This window comes from Microtus pennsylvanicus, chromosome 15, assembly GCF_037038515.1.
Source record: "Microtus pennsylvanicus isolate mMicPen1 chromosome 15, mMicPen1.hap1, whole genome shotgun sequence".
NCBI classification, from domain to species: domain Eukaryota; kingdom Metazoa; phylum Chordata; class Mammalia; order Rodentia; family Cricetidae; genus Microtus; species Microtus pennsylvanicus.
Genome location: NC_134593.1, coordinates 37,954,813 through 37,967,798, shown reverse-complemented (window position 1 = coordinate 37,967,798; position 12,986 = coordinate 37,954,813). Strand labels below are relative to the sequence as shown.

The following is a 12,986-nucleotide window of genomic DNA, read 5'->3' as shown; positions in this document are numbered from 1 at the left end:
ACAAGCAAGGAGGCTCTGCATTTCCAGTTCCATTTCACAGGTGAGGAAACGGAGGCTCAAGGAAGCTCTGACAGATGGCGGGAAGCAGGAAAAACTCTTGAGGAACTCACCCATAGGTCGACATAGACACATCCGTGGGTCGGGTTGTCAGGGTGGCGGGGGAAAGCGGCGGGTAAATATTTGGGGCGGTAACCCGGGCTCCGGCGACACAAGTCGTCACTGCGGTTCTAGGCCGGCGGGCGCGTGGCGAGGGCGGTGCCGGGGTAGGGGATGGGGGGGGTGGGGGACAGGGACGTCCCCTAGGTCGTCTGGGACAGACTTGGTGGCCCCGCCTCGCCCCGCCCCCGCCCCCGCCCGTGGCTATAAGACGGTGAAGCTGGCGGGTGGCGGCGCAAGCGAGGAGCGAGCGCTCGGCCGGGTTACCCGAGCGGACTGCAGTGCAAGGCGGCCGCCACCAGGGCCAGCACCTCGCGGCATCTCTGCTACGCGTGTAGGCGAGCGACCTCTCCATGAAGCCGCCCTCGATTCAGGGCAGCCCTGCGGCAGCTTCGGCTGCAGGTAAGTGCCGGGTTGGGCGTGCCCCCTCCATCTCTGCGTCCCGGGATCGAAGTCAGGGACTCCCCGACTTCTGAGAGCTCAAACCTGAGGGTGGGGGGTGAGAGATCAGGAGTCGCGATAGTCTCTTTCCATTGACCACCCTTCGTCCTCCATCACCCCTGCACGCCATCCCCGGGTCGCACGGCTGGGGCCAGTTCAGTTTGGTTTCCCACGCGGGACAAGGATCTGAGCCTGACACGTAACGGGTGCTTGTTGACTCAGACTTCCCGCCGCCACTCGCTCCAGGGAGTGAGCGTGGGCACAAGTAGGAAAGCGCGTGGGGTGGTCTAGGTGACTTAATGGCTTTCCACCCACGGAGGCTGTAGCTCGTCTGGGTCTGGTGGCAGGCGCTTTGGAGGGTGGTTGAGCGGTTACAAGGTAGCAGCGCGGCTGTCACCGGCAAATGCAGAGTGAAGTTAGTCGTCCTAGTCCGGTGACCGTCTCTCCAGATCCTCCCGGGCAGGGGAAGAGTCACCCCTACCCACGCTGCGGTTCACTGAGCGCTCTGTGCCCGCCCCCAGCCCCGGCAATGGACTCAGCGGCCGCAGCAGACCTGACGGACGTGCTGTGCGAGTTCGACGCCGTGCTGGCGGACTTCGCCTCGCCCTTCCATGCCCGCCACTTCCACTATGAGGAGCACCTGGAACGCATGAAGAGGCGCAGCAGCGCCAGCGTCAGTGACAGCAGCGGCTTCAGCGACTCGGAGAGTAGTAAGTGAGGCCCTGTTGAAGCCAGTGACCCCAGGGCTCCGGGGTCACTGGGGTATCTGTAAACAGAGGCACGGTGTCCAGGAAACTCAGACCCGAGGCTGTGCACCGGCTCTTGAGATTTAAGTCCAGGTGGGGGGAGGTGGGGCGGGACACGACTCTTGATGGACTGTGTGTGGGTCTACCTGTTATGGCAGGTGTCTGTCATGAGGCCTAAGTGTTTCTAAAGTCAGCAAGAGCTCCTGGGACCCGGGCCGGGTCTTCCAGCAGTTTCTCTGCTTTGCTCCCTGCTCTTTATTATTATTATTATTTTAAACTTTACTGAGATCACTCCCAAGGAGACCTAGCTGAGAATGCCTTGAACTTCTGATCCTCCCTCCTTGGGCTTCAGGTGCTGGGATCACAGAGGCATGCCAGCCTTGGCAGTCCTGGGGGTCCAGACCTACCTAGGGCTACTTGCACGCAAGGTCAACGCTAAACCAAACAGCGCCCTCTCTTCTTTTCCAGAATGGGTGTTGGGGGACTTGGGGACTCGGGCGAGCACAATAATGAAACATTTATGTAACCAAAATGATTTCATAAGCTGCTGTTTTTGGAATTTTTGAAATAGCTTCATTCCCTTTCCTCTGAGCTCCCGGGCTCTTTCACCACCCCAGGCAGTTTTGAAACCACTCTCCCCGGGGCTACTGAGTTCAAGAACTGGGTTTCACGTAGCTCCCCACACCTCCCCCTCATGGCTGCCAGTAGAGAGAGGTTCATCCTGGTATCCTTTTCCACAGTGCCTCTGTCCTAATAACTTTGGTAGAAAGAGTGTGTGTGTGAGAGGGGGCGGGGAGTTCAGTAACTCAAGTGACCTACAAGATCCTGGATATCTGCGCAGGTGTCAAGCAGCGAATTTGGAGCCGTTTTTTATTGTTACATAATTGTTTCCCAAGCCCTAGCTTACTCGCTGTTTTTCAGTGTGAATTTTACATTCTGTTTGTTCAAGAGCACTTACTTCCTAGCCTGCTGCAGGCACAGACATCGTTAGCTGTGCTGTCTCGGATCCTGGGAGTCAAAGGCCTGGTATTGCTTTGAAATCTAGAGACTTCTTCCTTGTGACCTGGCGAAGATCAGTGTGAGATCTGAGTTATCCTCCTGGGAAGGGATAATGGTTGACATCCTGGTCAGGGTTTGAGTCAGAAACCTAAGCTCTAGTTTGATTTCCTCCAGCAGCCTGCACAGGGCACAGGGTGCTGGAGGAGGTGAAGGGGGGATGGAGAGGGGGCGGGTGAGCGGTTCCTTTCTGTTTACAACTTTTACTCTTTGATGCTAATGAACCGCCTTCCCAGCATTCCAAGCCAAGTCTTGCCCTGGAAATCTGTCTCAATACCTGTGGCGTAACTTGAATATATCTCCATCCATTGGGATGATGTCCAAGTTATTCATCATGTGGAAATTCTCTTCTCCACAGAGGAGAAGGCTGGGTCTGTCGCTACTGCTCTGTGGTCAAGGACAACTCTTTGCTATACCAGAGCCTCCTGCTGGATTGGGGTCTGATCTTGTGCAATTATGGCAGACAGCATCTACAAGTTCTGCCAAGAGGGAGCTCAGATCTAGGAGGTGTTTTTAGGAGTTTTAGAAGAGATTTCATTAGAGACGTTCCTTAGCAGTTTGGGAGATAGTTGATAGAACCGGTTGTTTTCCTTAGGGTATATCTCTGTGTTTTTCACTTTCTGCTTTTGTTGTTAGCCAGTAGTGTGGTGGTTGGAGAAGAGGTGGGAAGGGCCTGAGAAAGAGTGATGACCTTGATATTTGCTGTCAGCATGGTTTGTTCCCCGCGTGAATGCTCAGAAACAGTCATGGTGGGGTTTGCGTGTATCTAAATAATGCTTTCTTAAGGATACATAATGTGAATGTCTTAATTGTCTCCAGGAATGGAGCAGGGACATTTGTTACACTCCTTTGTCTGTAACAAAGGAGGAAGAGAATGCCTGGGAGAGGTGCAGACCCCTGGAACTTAACTCTCTCAAGAGGGCAGCCAGGTTTATAATGGTGGCCGCAGCAGCTAGCTTACTTTTACCAAGCCCTCACTAGGGTTGCTAGCCTCGTAACTTGTTGGCTCTTGTTATCGGTCACCTCTTGGTATTCTTTGAATGTTATCACACATAATCTTTACCTCAGTCCTACAAGTTAGGCACTTTTATCTTCATTCATTTCTTTGCCTTGCTCTGTCATCACTGATGGTTGGTTAGAATGTGAACCAGAGTGTGGGAGTATCCTGGCGCTCCATTGTGCTCAGATCCTGTGTCTTTTCATACATGGCATTGCAGGTCCTTTTCAAGGCTTTTGGGATCAAAAGCCAGTGGACATAGGTGATGCATATTCCTGAATTTTGGAAAATACCTTTTTTTTTTCTCACTAAAAACATCAGGTTGTACAGGTGGATCTCTGTGAGTTCAAGACCAGCCTGGTCTACAGAGCAAGCTCCAGGACAGGCTCCAAAGCTACACATAGAAATCCTGTCTAGAAAAACTAACAAACAAAAATTAGGTTGCAGGACTTCAGAGAAGGCACAGGGGTTAGAAATAGGTACTGCTTTTTAAGAGGACTGGAGTTGGATTCCCAGCGCCCATGCTGAACAGCTCCGGAACTCCGGTTCCAGGGGATCTGAGACCTCTGGCCTCGAAGGCCCCACCTGTGCTCACGAGCACAGACACACACATTCACATCAGCAATAAGTGAAAATGGGTTTAAAAGGGGGCTGTGCCTTTCCAATAGCACTTTATTGGGAATAATCCTAAGTTTCTCAGTAAAAGGGCAAGGCAGTTGGGAGCTGGGAAGGTGGTTTTTAGGCTTGGCCCTTTTAGGTGCTATAGAAATTGAACATCTTTAGTTAGGTTTTGTTTTTAGAATAATATATATGTGTATATACATACATACATACACACACACACACACACACACACACACACACACACACACATATATATATATATATATATATATATATATATATATATATATATATAATTTACTTAGAATCTTTCAAAACTGGGTCTAACTTTACCCCTGGCTGCCTGGAACTCACTGTAGACCAGGCTGGCTTCAGACCCGACAGTGGTCAAACTGATAGTCAGGAGTCCTTTCCTCTGTGCCACACTTCACTGAAGCTGACTGTCAGAAGTTAGGTTTGGAGAAAAGAGACCCTCATTCCTGCCATTCCCTGGGGACAGTGCCATAGACCTGGTACTTTCCTTTTCCCGGTAATTACTATAGCTGGCTGCTGCAGATGTGTGGGAAGGATCTATATTTGCCAGGCCTCTGGGCAAGGCTCTCTGTCTGTGGTTTTACTTTTCTCTGGAGTAGCACATGGCAGTTCTAACCCTAAATTACCTTTCTCCCAACCCCCCAAATTAAAATAAAAAAGAAACATATATGTGTGTGTGTGTATATGTGCATATATGTATATATATATATATGTCTTTCTTTTAAACAAAACTTCTGTTTGTGTTATAAGTTTCTTACATTTGATAGGTATACCTAAACTTATGGGGTTGTGTATGTAATACACTTTTATTTCTTTTGATGGTCCCTTGGGACACTCATTCCCAGATCTGAGACTTTAATGCATTAAATGGACCAGGACTTTAACGGACATTTGGAATGGGGATTGGATACCAGTGAGGTAGGGCTTCAAAGCAGTCTGAAATAGATGTTTTAAGGTCTGCTTTACCACATATGAAGGTCCCTCAAGTCATCATAACAATTAGGTTTGGAGAACCTAATACCAGATAGCAGGGCGGGGTAGCCGTACACATACGTGCTATCAGCCAGAGACATGCTGCTGGCATTTTATCAGACCGGCTAAATATTATTTTCCCAAGAACTAGAGTTCTAAGGGAGTGACCAGAACAGGAGCTTGAGCCTTGCTTACCTACTCATCTGCCATAACCTCTAGCATGAGATTCCGTTCAGACAGGCTCTTGATAAGAACCTGTGTGGGGAAATAGCAGGTAAAGAAGTTTAGCATTTGGGTATCTGTGTTGTGGGTTTGTTCTTGGTCACTTCTGAAGAGAAACTTTAAAAAAAAACAAACTGTTACAATCTGAAAATGGCGGGAAGCCAGCCTTGGTATCTTGGTTGTTTTCTCCTCAGCGATAACGCCTGCCTTTCTGAACACGCTTTTCTCCATTTGGCTTGAAGATCAGACCATTCGGAAGCCACAGGCATCACACACAGAAGGCCTAGGTTGCGGTTGCCTTTCACGTGGCCTCTGCTCCCCACCCGTTCCACAGAGGCAGAGCTTCAGGGACTTGAAACAGAGATGAAGTTCAAAGTTGGGGGAAGGACTGTATGCCGGGCAGGGTGAAAACAGGTGTGGCATTGAGAGTGGCCCTCAAGTGCCAGCTGTTCTGAGAGATAGAGAACAGGGAGGGGGTGGCCTTTAAGTTCTGGACTAGAGAGTCTCACAGTGGGAACTCTGATCCCAGGACGGGCCGATGTTCTTGGGCCTCTTTCAGAGACAAGGATACTGTGACAGGGGCTTTGGCCTGAGTCCCAAAGATGATTCTGTCTTCTCCTCATGTTTCTCCGTCTGTATCTGTGTGATCTCCTGGTTACTGATAGCAATAAAGTGATGCTCATCCGGGGATCTAAACAGATGCTCTGTACCTTCCCGTGTGCCGGGGACTGCTACCACGACCGCTGTTCTACAGGCATAAACAGCTGAAAAAAAAACAAACAGAAGGGCTTCCAACTCACGTTCTAGAGCATTCTAGTGTCCTAAGATATTAATAGGAGGGCCACAAAGTGTCCAGTTGTCAAGTATACTTGGGAAGTAGGGCTGGGGACAGACCTGTGTCTTCATCACAAGACTTCTCAGGACAGTCATAGGGGGAATGATCAACAGTGTTCTTGGTGTTCCCGGAACATAGTTAGTCACACATGTCAAGGACCTGCATTCCAGAGGTGAGAGCTGGTGATGCTATTTTTGGATAGTGTGTATGGGTCTAAGGTTCAGTGTTGAGGACCTCGGTGTGGTTCCATCGTCGAAGGCCTGAAAAATGACTGTGGTCCTTTGAGGTGACCTGGGCTAGAACTCTTGAAGGAAGAAAAGATCATAGTGGTTGTTCATGAGGTTCTGCTGGGCATGTTTGGAGAAGTGGGTTAGGTGGGTATAGAGGCCAAGAGAGCCCTGGGTCCTTCTGGTCAGAAGGCAAAGGGCATGGTCAGACAAGACCACCTGAGGGGGTGTGGCAGCCTTTTAGGGATAGGCTCAGTCCTATGACTATAGGAAACTTATTTCAGAGACCTATTTTTCTTTTATTCTGAGCACATTAAAAAGTAATTTAGACAAGTTCATTTTGAGTTAACAGAACTAAAGCAAGGCATGTTGCCTCTCCCCGAACTAGAGAGAAATGGCTTGAAGGACAGGAGCCTCCAAAGGGAGCAGGGACCTGGCCAGGCCCTCGTTATTTGGCTGTTCACCTGAAGAGCCTTCCCAGAGCTCCTGCTGCCGCTGAGTGGCTTGACTTTCCGTTTCTAACCAGAGAAGCGGCTTCCTCCCTTGCCACCACCTCCGGGGCCACATCCTGCTTCCGTTAACCTCCTGTGTCTCTGAGACTCCACTACCTCCTCAGAACTGCGCTGACTCCTCCTCTTTGTCAGGATTTAGGATCTCACGACTAGGAGGGATTGGAAAGATTGTCCAATCTACCTTTCCATCTTACTGACAGGTAAACTGAGGACCAGAATATGATCGTTTTAAGCACCCTTGAGCAGGCAGTAGCTAAGCCGCTCCTGGCCCTGGTGCAGTCTGGCCTGACTGGGACTTTGCCTCCTGCTGCTTTGACATTTGGGGCATAAGAATAGAAGGAACTGTGAAGTCCTTTGATTGTGACAGATGAACAGCCAGGAACAAAAACAATCTTTGTTCTTGACTTCAGTGTGTCAGGAACAAGAGTGGGTAACTGTGTGACCCAGACTCATGAGCAGGGAGGGAAATTATTAGACGTGGGGCCCAATGTTGTGCTTGTGTTTGAAAGGTGTTTAGAAGGAAGAGAATGCCTTTCATGAGAAATGATACTGCATTTTGAGTGTTTACATTTTTTTTATGTGTATGGGTGTTTTGCCTGTATGCATGTCTATGTACCACTTGTGTGCCAAGTGCCCAAGGCGGCCAGAAAGGAGCATTAGACTCCTAGAATTGTAGTTACAGTGTTGTAAGCTGCTAAGTGGGTGCGAGGAATTGAACCCATGTCTTCTGGCAAAAGCGGCTAATTCTTAACTGATAAGCCAAATCTTTAGTGCCTGCCCACCCCATCTGTTCCCCTCCTTTTTTTTTTCTTCTTTTGAAGACAGAGTCTCATGTATTTTACTCAGTATGTAGCTGAGGATGACTTGAATTTCGGATCCTCTTGTTTATACCTCCAGAGTGCTGGCATCACTGGTTTGCCACTGATAGAGTGCCAGGGTCTTGGTGAGGTTTCGATTTCTCTGTCTGTTAAAGAATTAAAAGGCAGGAAAAACTCTTGAGTGCAGCAGGAGTAGCAGAGAAATCTCAAACAGGAGCATGCAGACCTAGCAGCTGAAACCATGCTGGTTACTGGGAGTTTGAACACATACATGAAGCAGACACACAGAGAAAAAGACTCTCTGTCAGAGGCCAAAAAGATCTGGTCTCTTGGGGGAGGGCGCCGGGTTGGATTTTTGTTGCTTGCTTGGTTGTTTAAGGCTGCAGAGTTTCCCTCCTGTCCTTTAGGGCTGGTCAGTTTGAAGAAAGACTGGATAACCGGTTGATTGATCCACAACAGTCCTGTTCTTGATCCAGGCTTGAATTTGTTGAGCCAGTCTACTGGTGGGAGACAAAAGCCTACCAGGCCTTTGTTTTAAGCTGCCAGGGTTTTGTCTCAAGTCAGGAGGCTGAGGGAGTTTACCGCCTTTATTATCTGATCATGACCCCTCTATCAGTCTGCCTAGCAGGGAGTGTGTCCGTCCAACTCCTGGTCTTTTACTAGGTGCTGGGATTGAACGCAGAGCTTCATGCTGTCTGGACAAACACCCTACCAACGAAGCCGCTTCATATTCCAGCTCTCATCCCATCAGCCAGGACTTGGCTTGATAGCTGGCCAGTCTACTCCTGCGGAGCAGATATCTAGTCCTATTAACACATCACACAGTTCTAGGTTGCCAGTGTGCTTGCCTAGATACACACAATCACACACACACACACACACACACACACACACACTGCCCTGCTTTAGATCATGTCTAGATCGGAAACTGGTCTGTTTTCTTTCATGTAGGTCTGCAGCGTCTGGTTCTCTGAACTGCTGGGTATATAAACCTAGACTGGCAAGTGTTTAGCAGGCACACCTCCTAATGAATATGGCCTCCTTCCTTAAAGGTGCAGACTCGCTGTATAGGGACAGCTTCAGCTTCAGCGATGAGAAACTGAATTCTCCCACGGACTCCACTCCAGCCCTGCTGACTTCCACTGTGGCTCCTCGGAAAGGTGAGCCCACCACTGCTTCTATCCCTGCCCGCCCCATTTTGTTTATCCCCAACCAGGCGTTCACGGTGCACAAAGCAAGGAGATAAGACAATAAATGGTTTTTTGGGGACAGAATGCGTCGTTTCGTGGGATTTGGGCCACGTGTAGATTCTGTCTTGTGTCAGAGGGGGAGTGCTTCTCATTTTCCTGCTGGACTAGCTTGGCTTCATAAGAACTCAGCAGTATGGCTTTGCAGCAATGAGAAGATTATTTTCTTTTTCTCCCTCCTCTCTTCCTCCCTCCCTCCCTCCCTCCCTCCCTCCCTCCCTCCCTTTCTTTCATTTCATTAACTGTTTACACTAGTGATTTTGGGTGACCAGTTTAGCAGCTGTCTTTATAAAAAAAGGATGATCTAACATGGGGCCATTGAGATGGCTCAGTGGGTAAGCCTGCTTGCTGCCAAGCCCGACAAGCTGAGTTTGATCTCGGAATTGCTTGGTGGATGTCCTCTGATGTCCACATGGGCACATGTATTCATACACACACACACACACACACCAAATGAATGAATGAATGAATGTTTTTAATAAAATAAAATGGACATGTCTCAAAACAGCAGCTCCACCCTGTCTCTGCTTCGATATGAATAGACCAAAGAGGGTTGGTTTAAAGAGGCTTGAATTAGCTCTTAGTTTTTGGTCTCACCAGCTAGAGAGCTGAATGTTCTGTTATATTGGAGAGGCACCCTTTTGAGAACCAAAGACACCTCCCCCCTCCAAGGAAAATTGAGCTTGCTGAAAAGAGTTGCAAAATGCAATAAAAATGGAACCAACTTGAAAAGAAATATGCCGATCCCCTCACTTGCCTCCGCCTGGCATTCAAACAGAACTTCCCCCTTTCTAGAAAGAGGGATATTTTTAAGTTCTCTTCTTGACACAATGTTACAGCCTCAGGGGATTCGACTGCGGTCCGGCCTCCAGTCTGTAATGGATCTGAGGACTCCAGGGATAGAGTGGTCTAGAGAGTGGCTTCAGTAGTGCCCAGCTCTGTTACCCAATCCTCCAGAGGTGGGAATTACAGCAGGGGAAAAAAAAGTCACTGCGAACAATGAACCGTTTGTACCCTGCAAAGGAAAATATTCAGCAATGCATCTCAAGGAAGGAAGGAAGGCATGACAAACCATACAGAAGAAAGTAAACTGCATTGGAAAGCATCTACCTCTGACTGCAGAGACAGCAACGTCTGGATGAAAGCTCTGTGCTACTCTGGGACGGGCCGTCACGTTCCCTGTTCCACTTGACATGAACTAGTACGAATATTAGTCTCATGTCACACCAGAGGGCCACTGTATTGCCCTCCAGCAGCAGCACAAGCAAATAATTTGCCTTCCTCCCCCTCCCTGTCTCCCAGAGTTTTAAGACACCAAAGATGGATTTAAAATGGAACCATCTCCCAGGTTAGGAAGGTGGGTAGGATGGTGGCTTAGGGTGGTCGTGGACTACAGGACAAACTCTGGGGCTGTCCTCTGGGTCAGCTGCTGAGACACAAGTAAATGTGGGGGAGACACTAAGGACTGATGCAGGGTACGTTCCGTGACGTTTCTGAAGATGACAGGTTTCCATAACCCGGAAACTGTAATCCTCCATCAACTGTGTTTGAGAGGGAAACCGAACTCTTTTTTTTTTGCAGCCAAATTAGGCGACACGAAAGAGCTCGAAGACTTCATTGCCGATCTTGACAGGACGTTAGCAAGTGAGTGCACGCATGGTGTTTAAAACAGCGCAGGGAACACTGAGCCACACCTTTGGTAATACACTGTGATGATTCCCAGCCTGCCCGGGGGTGGGAAGTTGCATCATAAGCTGCTCTAGGTGGAGAAACAGGACCGCAGTGGCTCAGAAAGCGGTGTGGAGGATAAGCTTGCCGGAGAGTAGCCAGAGCTGCTTTCCCAACTGTGCAAACAGTTCAGCAGCAGACAATGGCACGTTGTTCAGAAAATGGAGAGAGTTTTGCTGGGGGGACGGCTTGCCGGTTCTGAGAGAAGGAACGAGCCAACGGGTCACACACGCATTCCTCCAGCAAGCCAGAGGGGTCTGTCCACTTCATAATACCCCAGATTTGATGCAGGGGCCCGGTGAGACTTTTGTGAGGATTGAGTGCCAAAGAGAAGTGGTGTGGGATGCCCGTGCCAACTCGCCAGCCTCCCAGATTCAGCATGCAGATACGTGCTTCTAATTTGGGATCACACTGTTGGTTACCCATTTCGTGTGACCCCAGATGAAGACATCGGGTCAAAATTGCAACACGTGGGGGATGGGGTGGGGGTGTTAGAGGAAAGAACTGTCACACTCTATCTTCAAAAGGACAAGACTGTAGCAGTCAGGAGGCTCGGTCCCAGCTTGCAGGGTTGCTGGCCTCAGCGTCTCTCCTCATGAGGGACTCTGAGAATTTTTTGTTCTTGCTTCTGAATTATGTAGTGAAAGTGATCATTTTTCTGTAAGAAGTATTCTATGTCTTTACTCTGCCAGATAGGTAAATTTTAAAAATTTAGACTCAAAAATTAATTTAAAGTCTACTTAAAATAGCCAGGGTTTTTAACACTCCGCCACTGTCTTTGCTTGACGCCCCCTCTCTCTTCCACGTTGCACTACCCGACATCAGAAGACCTAGGCCTGTTTTGACAGAGATTATTCTAATTGCAGCACAATTTGTATTAGGCCCATACCACAAGTCTGTCTACTTTACGCAGCTGGCCTCCTAGCCGTTCCAGTTAGTCAGACGTACGTTGCACGGGAAACCTGCCATTAACGCTGCTTTTGATGCCCGTCTGAGCCCATGTGATGTGGTTAAGCAGGGGGATTGTGAGCGTCTGGTAGGGTTAACTAACCCTATATCTTCTCTTCAGGTATGTGAAGCAAGGAGTCCAGGGTCCTTAGGCCACAAGAGTGAGACTCCCGAAGGCGCCAAGCACCTGGCAAAATCAGCTACTAGAATCAGCTGCAGGAGAGGACGGAGCTAAGGCTCACAGGCCATCAGACTGTTCTTGGCTCACCCTAACATTTGCCATCTGGCCCATCTCTGAGCAACTCAGACAGCGAAACTGACTTTGTTTACCTGCCTGCAGCATGTTTCAGCAGATGATCTGTCTAATGTGTTTTTACTCCTTAAACATAACTCTTCTATAATTTAAAATGCGTTTATGGAAATATTTGTAATTACTTATATATAGTTGGAGACAATAATAAGCTTTTCCCATTATAATATATTTTTGTATACAAATAAAGTTTAAGCTGGAATCTGTACTTTGAGAAATGTCTTATTATTGCTGATATATTCCCATTCAGTAGCTTTCTAGCAGAAATGGCAGGCCCCTGGATGCCTTGTGAGAATTACCAAGTGTTGTGGCTATACTCACTTGAGGGTGGCCAGCTTCCTGAAGCGTCTTCTGCCCTCGAGTCTTTATATTCTCAAAACTTTTTCTTTGTGGGGCTGGAGAGATGCCTCAATGGTGAAGAGCACTAGCTGCTCTTCTAGAGGAGTGGGCTTCAATACCCAGCACCCTCATGGCATCCTCATACCATAAACTCCAGTGCCAGGGAATCTGACGCCCTCTTCTGGCCTCCTCTGGCACTGCATGCACATGGTGCACAAACATCCAGGCAAACATTCATACATATAAAATGAAAATAAATAAATAAATAATTTTTTTTTAAATTTCCCCCCTTGGGGCTGGAGAGATAGTTAAAGCACTGGTTGCTTTTCTAGAGGACCCAGGTTCAATTCCCAGTACCCATAATGTTGCTTACAGCTATCTGTAACTCTAGTTCCAGGGGACCTAATGCCTCTGGCTTCCGCAGGCACCAGACACACACCTGGTGCCCAGACATACATGCAGGAAAAGCACTCGATCGAACATATAAAATAAAAATAAGTAAATCTTGTAGGGCAGTGGTGGCGCATGCCTTTAATCCCAGCATTCCAGAGGCACAGGCAGGCAGCCTGGTCTACAGAGTGAGTTCTAGGACAGGCTCCAAAGCTACAGAGAAACCCTGTCTCGAAAAAACAAAAAAACAAAAACAAAACAAACAAAAATAAATACATCTTTAAAAAGAGAGCCTTAATTTAAAAATTAAAATTAATTTGACTTAATATTTTTGGTTCAGTAGTTTCATACATTTATATAATGACTTTTAGTCATTTACACACAC

The 12,986-nt window shown here is 48.3% G+C and overlaps 1 protein-coding gene across 4 annotated transcripts; it reads left to right on the top strand.

Moving 5' to 3' along the window:
• The first annotated feature begins 360 nt into the window (after positions 1 to 360).
• On the top strand, positions 361 to 12,080 carry Rgcc (regulator of cell cycle). Of its 4 annotated transcripts, none has more exons than XM_075949271.1 (5): positions 361 to 558; positions 1,047 to 1,307; positions 8,692 to 8,799; positions 10,468 to 10,530; positions 11,684 to 12,080. In XM_075949271.1, exons 1-5 carry the CDS (start codon positions 510 to 512, stop codon positions 11,689 to 11,691), a joined length of 489 nt encoding a protein of 162 aa, XP_075805386.1. In that variant the 5' UTR covers positions 361 to 509; the 3' UTR covers positions 11,692 to 12,080. The 4 variants fall into 4 exon arrangements, with proteins under 4 accessions (XP_075805386.1, XP_075805387.1, XP_075805390.1 ...); XM_075949272.1 differs by having other exon boundaries at positions 365 to 558; positions 1,047 to 1,304; XM_075949275.1 differs by having other exon boundaries at positions 370 to 558; positions 1,119 to 1,304.
• The last annotated feature ends 906 nt before the right edge of the window (positions 12,081 to 12,986 follow it).